This window comes from Pelmatolapia mariae, linkage group LG3_W (genome assembly GCF_036321145.2).
Source record: "Pelmatolapia mariae isolate MD_Pm_ZW linkage group LG3_W, Pm_UMD_F_2, whole genome shotgun sequence".
Taxonomy (NCBI): Eukaryota; Metazoa; Chordata; class Actinopteri; order Cichliformes; family Cichlidae; genus Pelmatolapia; species Pelmatolapia mariae.
The window spans coordinates 43,740,964-43,754,180 of record NC_086229.1 but is presented as its reverse complement, the minus strand read 5'-3'; the positions used below and the strand labels follow the sequence as shown (position 1 = coordinate 43,754,180).

At 42.3% G+C, this 13,217-nt stretch overlaps 1 protein-coding gene across 3 annotated transcripts in view; it reads left to right on the top strand.

The window, feature by feature from the left end:
* Positions 1-13,217, top strand: part of hdac8 (histone deacetylase 8) — a 52,248-nt gene that overhangs the window by 21,151 nt on the left and 17,880 nt on the right. For 2 of the 3 annotated variants that reach the window (XM_063469455.1, XM_063469454.1), the window contains exon 10: positions 4,517-4,622. In XM_063469455.1, the coding sequence (XP_063325525.1) occupies positions 4,517-4,622 (106 nt within the window). The other variant, XM_063469456.1, reaches the window with a different exon arrangement.

The window sequence follows — 13,217 nt, the reverse complement described above, 5'->3', positions numbered from 1 at the left end:
CACTTCCCCTCTTTCTCTTCTCTCCATGGTCATCCAAGCCAAACAAGCAGTCAGTGGGAGTCTGTGTGTGTGTGTGTTTTGCTGGACAGCAGGAGACAGAGCACTGGGTTCATGGGAATACAGTGTGTGTGTGTGTGTCACGTTGGGCTCTGTTGAGGCCGGAGGTAAGACACAGAAACTCATCTGAAGTAATTGGAAACAGACACACACACACACACACACACAAACACACTAAAACAGGGCCTTACCTCTGTGTGCATGAACTCCCACAAGCAAATATCCGTGGATAATCACACGAAACACACATATAAGGACACATTAATAAATCTAGCACATATACACAGGAGTGCATTCTCTCTATCTGACTCACACAGGACCATTAATCAAAGACAGAGTAGCCTTTGTCTTCATATAAACAAAAGTATACTCCTGCTGCACATTGGCTCAGTTCGTGTATGTGTGTGTTGTTTGTTGCCAGCAGACTTTGTGAAGTCTTGTCTACTAATGTCCATCTAAGCCACTAAAGAGGCTCCATTCAAAACAAGATATCCTCGACTTCTAAGTGACCGCAACATCAACGCAGGAATCATTAGGGGATGCTAACTGAACGCCAACTCGAGGGGGCCAAGCTGACATTTTTTTTTTTTTGGGGGGGGGGGTAATTTAAGCCAGAGGAGAAAATGTGACAGTAGAAAGTTTGATAATGGAAGTTTAGGGAGTCCAAAACAAACAAAAGAAGAAGCCAGATATTCACTGACTACAGTCTGCTTATAGAGTTTTCTGCTTTTTCTCATTGTATGTAAATGTAAACTGAATCCTTCTAAAGCTGTAACCATGGGACTGAGAAATGAAGTTGAGTTTTAGTTTTATTCGTTGTTTCAGTGTTGGCTTTGTTTATCCGTCCATCTTCTAAAACTCATTCAAGGCTCTAGGGCAGTAGTAGGCATCAACACCTCCTTCTCCCCAGCAACCTTGTCCTGCTCTACTAAAGATTTTTAATTATTATAATATGGAGGGTAGTGGTCAGAAGTGAGGTTTGGCAAGTTCAGAACGGACATTACAAGCTCTTAAAAAGTCAAAACTGAACTTTGAAGAGTTCTAAGGGGACCAGCTTTGTTGCATTTCAGGAAACGTTCCTATTTCCACACTGATAAAACTAAGACAATTTCATTTTATTGTCCTTTTAATTGAGTCTATTTTGTCTTTTTTCAGATATTTATCTGTAAAACTGCAGAAACTCATTAAAGCAAATCATTAAATGGTCTCACAGGCAGATTGGTGAGCCACAGCTGAACCCAGCATCCCTGCACAGAAGACTATTACAGTGGTTGGTTGGTTTGATTTTACTTGAGTACTCGGACACTTTTGCAGAGTGCCTGTGCCTGTGCCCATCCAAGCTGTCAGGATAGACGTGTTACACCCCGGACAGGCTGAGCAGCAAACCTTTGTGCGTCAGTTCAACGCCGAAGTGCCAAAAGCTGCAGTACTTGAGTCCTTGAACAGGATCACTCAACCCTGTTTTTCTTTTGTTTTACGTGATTAGCAGACAAATTGAGGTTCTATGATACTACAAGGTTTTTGATTGTTGATCAAATCCAAGCCCCCATTCACTGTTTCCTGATATCTTATTAACTTAATTATCTTTTCTTACCATTTTAACCCCTCAAATCTTCACTTAATCTCCGTTGTTTTCCTACATGTCCCACTCCTCTGCATTATGCCTCAGCTTGGCTCACTCAACGTGTTTCTGCTGAGTCCTCAAAGTCCAAGGCTTTCACAACAGTCGCTGCAAACGGACTGACGCACTTGTGGTCAGACCTGGCCTCAGAGTTTGCTTAGCTCTCATGGCACTGAGTCATGGCCCCAAACTGACGTGCTCTGGTTTTAACTTCTGGTTGAACCCACTCTCTGGGTTTTCACCTGTTTCTTTTTTTCAGTTGGCTGACACCGGGTTCTGCCTGAAATGCCAGGAGCCTTTGGTATTTGCTGAAATAATCTGAGTTGTTTTTTTTATTCTTTTATTCAAGTTGGCAAAGCCCAGGCTGTCTTACCAGAGGCTTGACTGATTTGTGGTTCCTCTTCTGTGTTATGCATTACATTTTCCTTCTGTACAGGCTTCAGAATCTCGTATATTTTTTTGTTTGTGTTGATCCAGCTCCCAGACAACACAGGAGGGGAAAAAAGAATCAGAGAATATAAACAACATGTGTCTATCTGAAAAATGTGTTTCTTTGCTTGAGGGATCAGTCTGTTAATCAGTGCACTGCTTTGGTCCAGATGGAAATATCTCAACAAATACTGGACGGATTACCATGAAATTTTGCACAGTGTTTAAAGAATTGAATCCTACTGGCTTTTGGTGCTCACCGGGCAATTGGATGGAGTGTCATGAAATAAGTGCCGTATTGACCTTTTAACTAACATCATTAAAAATATCCCCAGACTCATTGGCCCTTCTTCATGGGGAAGTACTAATCTTAGAGTTTCCTCTTTCATATGCAGTGATGGGTGGAACCACGTTCAGCTTCCTTGCTCTTTGACCACAGTGAACACCATAAGGCGCACCGTATTATAAGCAAAATAAAACAGTCAGATAAGTCAAACTTTACTCAACTCATTCTTCTTGTTTCCTCCACTTCCGTACCATTGATTCATTAATGTTGAATTCCCTCGTAGCTGCTCTGTTCCCATGTTGTTGCAGTATATTAATGACTAACCTCGTATTGTGGATGGATTATCTCAGTTGTTCTCCTGACTGAAGTTTGGTCCGTTTACATCATCCTGCCATGCGATTGCATTTGTCCCTAACCATCAGTGACCCTCACGATAACTTTTTTATCGAGTGGAAAAAAGTTAGCGTTCATCCTCCAGCTTCACTGTGTTTATGTTATGCTAACATAGCTGTGTCGCTTGCGATCACGTAGCACATCATTATATACCAGCTAGCCCAACATCAGTAACCCTACAAACGTCACTGCTGTTTAGTTTTCTGTCTTCATTTATGTTGGCAGTGATAGCAGAGCTGTACGTTTTAATTGTTTCAGAAATCTCTCAGTCAGAACATGCTATATCATGTTTATCATGTTAGCGAGCTAACTCCCTGCTAACTTCTAACTCCGTTGAATTTTATACATTCTGTTTTCATGGATGCCTGGATGTTAAACTTAATTGTTACACCAGGTAAAGCAGCAACACTGATCATTTTATTAAAGATGAAAGAATTTAGACAGTTTTTAACTCTCAGTGATGCCGCAGTGTTCGTTTGACTTTGGGACCTGAAGCCGACGGAGTTTTGGACCCAGATTACTCCACAAGGCTCCTGACTACGGCAGCTGTAAGGCTCCGACAATCCACCAAGCGGTGCGGCTTGGTAGCTTACCAAACTCGTGCTAAAACATTTTCCACAGATCTTTGAGCGCCGTGTACCAAATCAGTTCGAGGTCAGTAAGCAGAACGAGAATTCATACATAAGGCGCACCAGATTCTAAGACGCACTGTCGATTTTTGACAAAATTAAAGGATTTTAAGTGTGCCTTATAATGCGGAAAATACAGTACATGTTTTACTTATTATGGTCATTCTAAGAGTCACATAGGAGGATTATCCAAGATATTGGCTAATGACTTGTCAATCACATTTTTTTTTGTTTTTTGTTGGGTTTTTTGGCCAGTAAGCTTCACAGTCAGATCCACCCCTCACTTGCCTTATCCAGTTTCAAGACCCCAAGGTGGTGACACAGACCTTGACTCAACACTTGATAATGGGTCTTTGCTAACTTGTAACAGCTGCAGTCAAACAAAAACCCAGCGCAATAATAATTTTGCAAAACTTAAATGCTATTTAGGCTTTGTGCTTTTCTATTAAGAAACTAGAAGCCTTTCAAATGAACTTTGCTGCGTTTTGGTCTCCTGGTACAGGATTTGTAAATTCCTGAAAATGTAGTATGTGAGCGTTAGAAGTGAATTTACCCCTGCCCCCAACACTGCTGAGTTAATCTCTAAGCTGTTGGAGGAAATTTGTGGAAGCAAGTTATGCAAGCTCCTCATAAGTGTCCAGCCATGGCCTGAGTTTCAAACCCAGAACTGTGTGGCTGGCTTTACGGGAACAAAGCCAGAAAGAATGGAAAGAGATATCTTGATATGGTTGAGAAAAACAGAAATGATGGTCAAAAACTGGAAGGAAGTGTGTCCTTTTTTAACCACTGTTTTGAATTGATTTCACTGTTATGTTTAAAAAAAAAGATCCCTGAAAGCCTGTGTAAATATTCATCACCAGTCAGTTCAGTTCTTCAAAGTCCAAACAGACTCTGAAACTTTCCAGGAAAGCAGCTGCATTCTCCAAAAAAAGAGAAAAAAACAAAGACAAAGAAGACAGAGTGTATTTTGGCACTCTGCTGCAGTGACTCTGGGCAAATGTGATGGATGAACACATGACTGTGAATAAGAAAAATTAAGTATTATTTCAAAATCGGCAAATCCAAAACCTTCCGATGTGATCTGTGTGTGTGTGTGTTTAGTTTTTTACAGAATACGGACCAGACTACTCGCTGGAGATCAGTCCGAGCTGTAGACCAGACCGCAACGACACCAAACACCTGGACCAGGTCATCAGCACCATCAAAGGTGTGCACGTCATGTGTCTGTGTTTGGGTTGGATGCACAGGTGTGCCTGCTTGTGAGGGTGTGGAGTGTAAACAGGTGTGTGTTTGTGTTGCACTGAACCCCGGCTCACCTGAGGCCCTTTGGTCTCTCCACGGCTCTTTTAAAGTGCAGTTTCATGTGTCTGCTCTTGTTTCTATACGTCTCTGTGTGGGATGAAAGTATGTCGTCTTCTCTCTTTGTGTCCTCTCTGTGGCTTTTTAACATCCTTTTGTATGTGTGTGTGAATATGCACAATATGTCTATGACCCCTGCTTGAGTCTGGCTCTTGATACATGTGGTATTTTTTTTTTCTTTTTCTGCATCTTCCTCTCTATATGTGCCTTTATGTTTGCATGTTCGTGTTCCCGTGTGTGTGCAGCCTTGTGGTTAAGCCTGAAGTCGGGTCTTTGGTCTCAGCGCTGACAGCCCACAGCTCTCAGGAGAAATCGTCCAGCAGGGTAAAATTTAGGCAAAAAGTTCAACGAAGGGAGAATTATTGTAAGGAGGTGAGGTCAGGAAACGACACGTCCGCGACCATGTCAGACGTTTGCCGCACACAGCCACACATCCGAAAAGGAAAACAAAATCTGAGTTTGATCATTCGGCGTCTCCGGGGTGTAAAAGTGTGAACTGCAGAGTGACAGGAAATCCTCCTTTCCTTCCTTTTCCTCAGTGAAATCTTATATTTTAAACAGCGGTTATCCATTCTGGTAAGAGAGTGTGTGAGTTACCGACCGAATAAAAGGCACTCACAATATTGTGGGAATAGTAAAATCCTACCAAGATCAGGTCACGTCACAGTGATCCATGGCAGAAAGTATAAAACAGACTAATAATTGTCATAGTTTCAGTGTGATGGAAATGGATTTATAGTAGGACAGACCAAAAAAGTAAAAGCTTTGAAAATCATTATCTGCACTGTTCTTCAGTATTACCAGGGTTTGCTCACGGTTACCTTTACAATAGAAAAGAGAAAGAAGATATTTATTTCATTAGCAAAAAACGTCTGTCCACATACGGCATTCGTTCATTCAGTCAGCATCAGGTGGCAATGTTTAAATTCTTATACTGCAATTCCTGTAGGCATTGGTCCTCATAGACTCCAATGTTAAGATGCCCAGCGTTAGAGGAGAAATAAGCATGCTTACAGCCTGTTGTGGTCTCTATAGTTGCTTAACTCTTATAAACTTATTTAATTCTTCATAAAAACAGTACAGGTTGGTGGATTTTTATACCAGTTCGTTTTCGGACTGACATAAGGGAATGTACAATAAGGTGGAAAAACTCGAGGTACAAATATGCTTGTGCTTGGAAAAAAAATGACCAAACCAAAGAGACCAAGCACAAGCATAAATCCCAGCAACAGTGCTGGCCAACTGAGTAAGATTCACCACAAAAGTCTTAATCAGACCTTATAGTGTTTTCATACCTGCACCGTTTAGTTCATTTAGGTCTAATGCTGGTTCATTTCTACCCTTATTGCGGTTCATTTCTGCAAATGTAAACTTGGTAATCGCACTCAGGTGTGAACCACAACCTCACAAGACCCTTTGGAAGAGGTGGACTGCATTTCCAAACCAACTCCAGAGCAGTTCACGTATGGTAAAATGTAATCCAACATTGATCCAACCCAAAGACCAGGCATACGCTCCACATTTGAGCTGAAGACCAAGTAGTGCTACAAACTGTAGCAACTAACCGTAAAATTGTAGTGGCGCATTTTTGTCCTCTTGCTTGTTTTCTCAAAACTTAAGAGAATGCTCCAAGTTTACAAACTCATCAACTGATTCAGACCAGGATAAACAATGAAAATGCCCTTAAATATTCTTTTCATGCTGTAAAGTTAGGCTCAGTGAGGCTCAGTCATAAAGGGCTGATGAGGTTTTGTCGTCAGGTAGGTGGCATGGACACCCAAGTTTGCGAATGTGATAACTTGAGGATGAGGTAATATGGGATTTCTAAATTCATGCAATAGGTGCAGCTATTAAAAATCTCTAACAATTTAATTTCAGAGACCTTGGCCTGAAGGTCAACTTCAGAGGTCAAGTTTTCTGAAAATCTTGTGAAGAAAGAAGGAAGTTACAGGGGGGTGTTAGTGGCAGCCGCCAGTATTTTTTACCATGAACCTCTACCCATCTGTGGCTCTGAGAAACTCTTTTTATACCCAATCATGTTACCGACCTCTTGCCAATTAATCTAATTAGTCTCATCCACTCACTTTTTCAACCTTTGCTGCTCTCTTTGTTGGTCCCAAACTTGTTGAGGCGAGCTGTTGCCATCAAATTCAAAATGACTTAAGTGGAGGTTCTGTGATGTAAATCAGTGAAAGTGAAAAATAGCAGGCAGCTAGCAACCGAGTCGGTTCCCATTTGTCATTCACTGCAGCTAAGCCCCCAAAATTGTAACTCTTTTAGAATTCAGTGGAGTGAGTTACATAAAATCCACCCACCTGTGCAGTTTTATAATGGGTAAATTGGCTATAGAGACCGCAACAGGTTTTTTTATTGTTTTTTTTCCACCATGTTTGTTTATTTCAGCTCTGAAGCTGAGCTTTTAACATAGAAGTCTACAGGGAATAGGTCTTCTTCTTTTAAGTCTAGAGGAACAGCTTTTTTTTATATTAATGCATTGGCTTCATTTTCAGCCCCACTTGGTTTCTACCTGTTAATGCTCTGGGCAATCATCTGCCCAGTTAAGTCCAAACTCAAATCCACTCGCTGGAGAGGAAGTTTGTTTATGGAAATCTGCGGATCAGTGTGAATGGAAATCCAGAACAGAGAGAAAATTGTGCGTTCTCAAATTTTTACCCTCAGTCGAGTGGACATGGTATCAATTAGTATCTAAACCTTCATACATTTAAACAAGTCATCTGACTGTAGCAAATGACAAAAAGCCTTCTGGACGTGGAATAGCATTATAGAATCCAAACAGCAATAAATCCTCAGCTTTGAAAAACTTCAGGTCACATCAAATCAGGGGAGGCGAGGGGGGATCGGGAGTCTGTTTGCCGAAATTCAGTTGGTCTGTTGGCTCGCATTAAATCATCACAACTGGAGGGGCTGAAAGTATCGCTCTTTTCCAGTCATACGGCTTTTATTAGCGCCAACAGAGGGAACCGTTGAGCGGACGGATGGAGGGAATAAAAGGGAGAATAAATGAATGCAGACGAGCCAAAGATGGAGAGAAGCGAGTGAAGTTTATGTTTGGCTCCTCCATCCCATGTGCCTCCTCTGTATTTGATCAGATCCCTCATTCACCATTAGCTCCCCACTGAGGACAGAAAATGAAACGGTTAACTCTGTCAAGTTTATACTTTTGGCTGAATTCTTGCGTTTCTACTTCTTAAATTTATTTTAAAAAATTCTGCATACATTTTGCAGTTGAGCTAATTATGTTTCATTTTTTATAAATCCAGAGAATTTGCTATTCCTTTTTTCCCTCCTTTCTCCGATCTGTCTCTCCTGGTTTCAAATTGTCAAATCTGTTTTATGTCGCTCTTTTTGTTTTCTTTTTTTCCCTCCTCCTCTGTTTGTCACTTCTGCTCTCTGTCACATTTATTGTTACCACACAGCACCATAATCCCAGTGGGCAGTCAGCATGTTATAATTTTAAACACTGGATGTTGTCTGTTTCCCAAAAAGAAAGCCCAGCATGTTTGCTAACTTAACTTATGCACACACACGAGCGCTGAATAAAGGATAGCCTACAACACACACACACACACACACCTCAAAGAAAACATGTCTGCATGACATCATCGGGCTGGATAAGTGTTTCTCTGGTTTGGAACAAACTGCTGCTTATAAACATCGGTTTCTCTGAGAAACTGGGCAGAGTGGGAGCGTACGTATGTTTGTGTGCCCACATCTGCTCTTTCTGCTCGCACGAATGGATACGAATCTTAAAGTGGTAATCTCCAAAATCCACTGTTGCTCCGTTTTTCACTCGCCATGTGTCAGCTTCTGAGCCCGTATGTTAAACCATGACTGTACGTATGCATCGTGCCCAGTTTGAGCCCACAGCCCACTGTCATGTTGGCAGATATTTACAGAGATGCGAGGCGTACATATGGCTCATTTCATGAAAAATAAGACAGTGTGTCTCATCTGCAAAATTTCTCCTTCACATTATGAATGTTTTTACAAGTAAGGATGCTGATTTCAGCATGATATCCCAGCTGGTGGTTGTTAGCACTGTTGCCTCACAGCAGGAAGGTCCCGAGTCTGACTTCACCATCTGTGTGGCGTTTGCATGTTCTCCCCGTGTTTGTGCTTGTTCTCTCCGGGTACTCCGGGTTCCTCCTACAGTTAGGTTAACTGGTCACTGTAAATTGCCCATAGGTATGAATGGTTGTCTGTCTCTCTGTGTTAGCTCGGTCCAGGATGTACCCCACCTCTCAGCCTATGTTAGCTGGGATAGCCCCCCTGCTACTCTGATAAGGACAAGCAAAGAGAATGGATGGATAGAGGGGTGAATCCCAGCAGTCATAGGCCCAGATGTGGGTACACCCTAAAATAGGTCGCCAGTCTATTCTAGCACTAATATAGAGAGACAGAACCATTCACACCTACGCCCAGCTTAAAATCTGGAGGAAGCTGGAGTAGCCGGCACAGGAAGAACCATCTTTTTTTTTAATTATTATTATTATTATTTTGGGGGGTTTCTCACATGATGTCATGCGTACAATCTCAGTAGTTGTCCACCTTGAAAGTTCAGCATGATGTGAAACAGGTATTCCCCAACATGTTGGCAGTGGTTCCTGGAGGTTTCTGGCTCTCATTGGGTGAAACCGGTTACAAAAAAGTTGTTGCAGCAAAAATCATCCTAGCAGTTGCTTTGGTTACCAGCAGGTTGCCACGGTTGCCTGTAGTTTTTCATGTCTCACATGTTTCACATGTCTGGAAAACCTTAGTACTATTGTCACCCTTCACTTACTGGTGTTGTCACGTCAGAGGATTTGTAGCAACACAACCTAATTCATACCAGCACATATTCCCCAAATCAGCACGAGGGGTCAAGCAAATACTATTTGAGCTTTTTGTCCAGAAACAGTTCTAAATAATGATTTTTACACTTTTAGCTCCACTGAGTCCTGTTCATTGAGAACTATCCCACAAATGTCTCCTAATTTTCGGCCAAGTCTTGGGGTCGAGGGGGCAGCAGACTAAGCAGAGATGGCCTGACCTGCCTCGCCCTCATCCACCTCCTCTGGCTCTTGTGGCCAATAAATAGAGTCCAGGTTCAAGGCGATACGACGTTGGTTTCATTTTTCAGACCCAGATAGTCATGAACATAAAGTATCTCCATGCCACGTAATGAAAACTTGCAAAAACTAAAAATGAAAAAATAAAATGTGAGATGTTTCCGCTACGTACACTAGAAACATGTCAGCGTTTCTTACTGTCTTTGCAACCTGGTCAGTTTGCGTGCATACATGTGTTGCAGTAGAAGCAACAATTGAAAACATTCAGATGTTACTCAGCTTTTCCTGTGGCTTCCCTCCCGTCACGCACTCGGAGGCTTTATTAATTAAAATGTGATTTTTATGAGGTGAGTGTCCAAGGCTGCGGCAGCTGTCAGGCTGTTTGTGCATTCACCCTTCTTGGTTTACAAGGCCAGTAGTGTGATTTCCCCAGAGAGTGCTTGTTTGTGTGTAAACTGCCAGCCTCCCCGTGTAACAGTGCCTTATCTGCACACTTCTGCAAGGAAATATTGCAGCGCCTTTACATTTTGATTATGATTACGCCTTCAGTCGTTAATTCTCCCCTCTGTTGACGCAAAATAAGATGCATGCGTTGAGGGAACGAGAGATTGTACGAACACGCCTGTAAAATACACACAAACATGCACAGTATAGATGCTTCCAGGGACGCTGTGATAAGTAGTAAACATCAGAGCCCACAGTGAACTCTGGTAACTTTACCAGATTTAAATATCTACATCTGGAAAAGAGGGACAGGCACAGGAATGAGTTATTTATCAAGTACAAACCAGCCAAACAGCAGAGCCAGAATAAAGGAAGAGGGCACATTAATTACAGTCAGAATCTAATCAATATTTCTAACCACAGATGTCCTGTTGTTGAAAGTCCACTTGTGCCTGCTGTTCCTCTTTTTGATGGACTTTTCCTGTTTTTAGCACACATCATGATTTTTGAGTTTCCCCTCATCACAGCAGGAGGAGAGGAAAAAAACTGCATTGTGAGCGACAATTTCCCATAAAATAAGTCAGCAGCTTCTCAATCTGGGTCTTTTTTTTTTCTTTTTTTTTTAAAGTCGAGATAGTATCAACATGACTCGCATGTAGCCACACCTCCTTTTGTACCTGTAATTTCCTTTAAATGCCGCCTGGCTTTGGTTAGATAAAGGGAAAGTTCCTTAAAATAAAAACATGCGACAGAGACACTTTCCTGTGTGCGGGCAAAAAACACCTAAAATTAGACCAACTGTGCTGACTTCATCAGATTTAGGTGCGTGTGATCTGCTCCGTGCTCTGTCCGCCCTGTAGTCTCGCCACGATCGCCAATAATCAATACCATTGCCGCCAAGGCAGAGACAGGAGGAGGAGGAGGAGGTTAAGGTGCTCCAGTGAGGTTAGTGCTGTCCGGCCTCCATAATGCAAACTGTGTGGCCCCAGGACACACATGCACACACACAGCAAGGAGAGCCTCGTTCACACACAACAATGAATTATTTAGCCACAGTAGTTATTAACAGGATTGGACAGGCATCAGCTGAAGAACACACACATTATTAAAGTGTAATACAGTTCTACACCGGCAAATAGATCAGACTTTCTTATTTAATCGGATTATACAGTTCCAGCCCTATCCATAGCAATGTAGCATAACGCTTTTCATTAGCTGGGGTGCAGATTTTGTCAGTTTCTTTCACAGAGGAATTAAAGGGGCGAAGGAAAAAAACACATCAATGACCAAATTGAGCCGACTGATGGCCAACGTGCTTTTTGAATGTCCCCGGGTCATCAGGGCGTTGGACATTACATAAAACACAATTACACAATTATTAGTTGCAACGCTGCAACAGGTTGAGACGACTATTCAACTGATTTGGCGCTATATAAGTAAAATTTAACTGAAAAGCAATCCATATCTAAGCTTACATGCTTCTATGTAACATTCAGTCGGATGAACACATCAAGGGTGGCTTGGGGTTCACATCCCAAAAATGGGCGCATACTCAACTCTGCTGCTCAACCCATAAATGCATTTTCCTTACAAATGTGGTACCATTTAAAGTGACAAAGGATTGCTACAACCAGGATATAATCCACCAAATGCAAATTTCCTTACTTTTAGTGCTAAGTATGTGTTAATAAAGCATTGTTGCTTTTGCTTATGGCGTCTGGCCAGCATCAGCACCGCTGGCACCAACAGTCCTCCTCCTTTGCATCCACATGCCTGTGAAGGATGTGGTTGCACGTCACTGTGGCTGAGTAGTGATGGGTTGGATTACTCTCACGGCCAGTCGTTCTCTACAGATTTGTGCCCCCATCATTCATGTCTGCGTGTCGTAAAGTAGCGAGGTGAAGAATAAAACGGAGAGGACGCAGCCCCAGTAAGTGGCGGGTGGCATCGCAACATCTTAGAGCCAACAGGTGAAAATCGATGTTTAAATGTTTAGTCAACTGGTCACTAAATGTGTTTTATGTAATATAAGCATATACAAAATGAGGAAATGGATAATTGGCCCCTTTTATTGCTGAGAAAGGGGAAATAAAAACATCAGGCTTAAACACTGGCAATGCCACGGTAACCAAGTCGCTCTGTTATTGTGGGGATATGTTAGAAACTGCTGGATGACCACATTGTGGCTCTAGGAAAGTTTCTTTTAGGCCAGATGACCCCGTGTTTGTGTTTTCTTTCTCGAATCGGTGACTTCATCGGAGTAAATCAGGAGGCTGATTTTTATCGCAGCCTCCGTTGGTGTAAGTACGTCCAAAAGCCTCATAAGCGTGATACATTTTAATCTGTTGACATTGTAGCGTTTATTTAAACCACCAGTGGAGTCTCAGCATCCAGACGGGGATGGGGAAAAAAATAAAACCCCAACAACAAATAAAAAAAATCCACGCCAAATGTTGCAAACGGCTCATTTTTTCCAAACTGTTGTTGTCACTGCAGGGAGAGAACATGACAGGCCCACAGTGACAGCTCCACAATGGCCAACAAACAGGACATCCTCCCTCAGTGCGTCAGGGCAATTACTCATCCGCAGACCATGCGTGCATGCGTGTGTGAATGCGTGTGCGTGCGCGCGCAGCGTGTTTGTTTTGCCTCCGACGGGCCGTTTAACATGACAAAGGACAAACAAGGCGGCACTATTTGCAAAGTAAACCGTCGACTAGACTTCATAATGCAGCCATTGTGTCAAAACACTTGCTTTGTCTGCGTGTGAAACCAATCTGTGCCCTCATGCAAATGAGCTCCAAGTGTTGCTTACCGTTGTCATTTCCATATCGATTCCCCTTTTTGCTTTTGTTTCCGTGGGAGTGACAGAATTTACCTCAGCCAGATGTTATTTAGCATTTTTATTGGCACGAGTGTGTGTTTGTGTG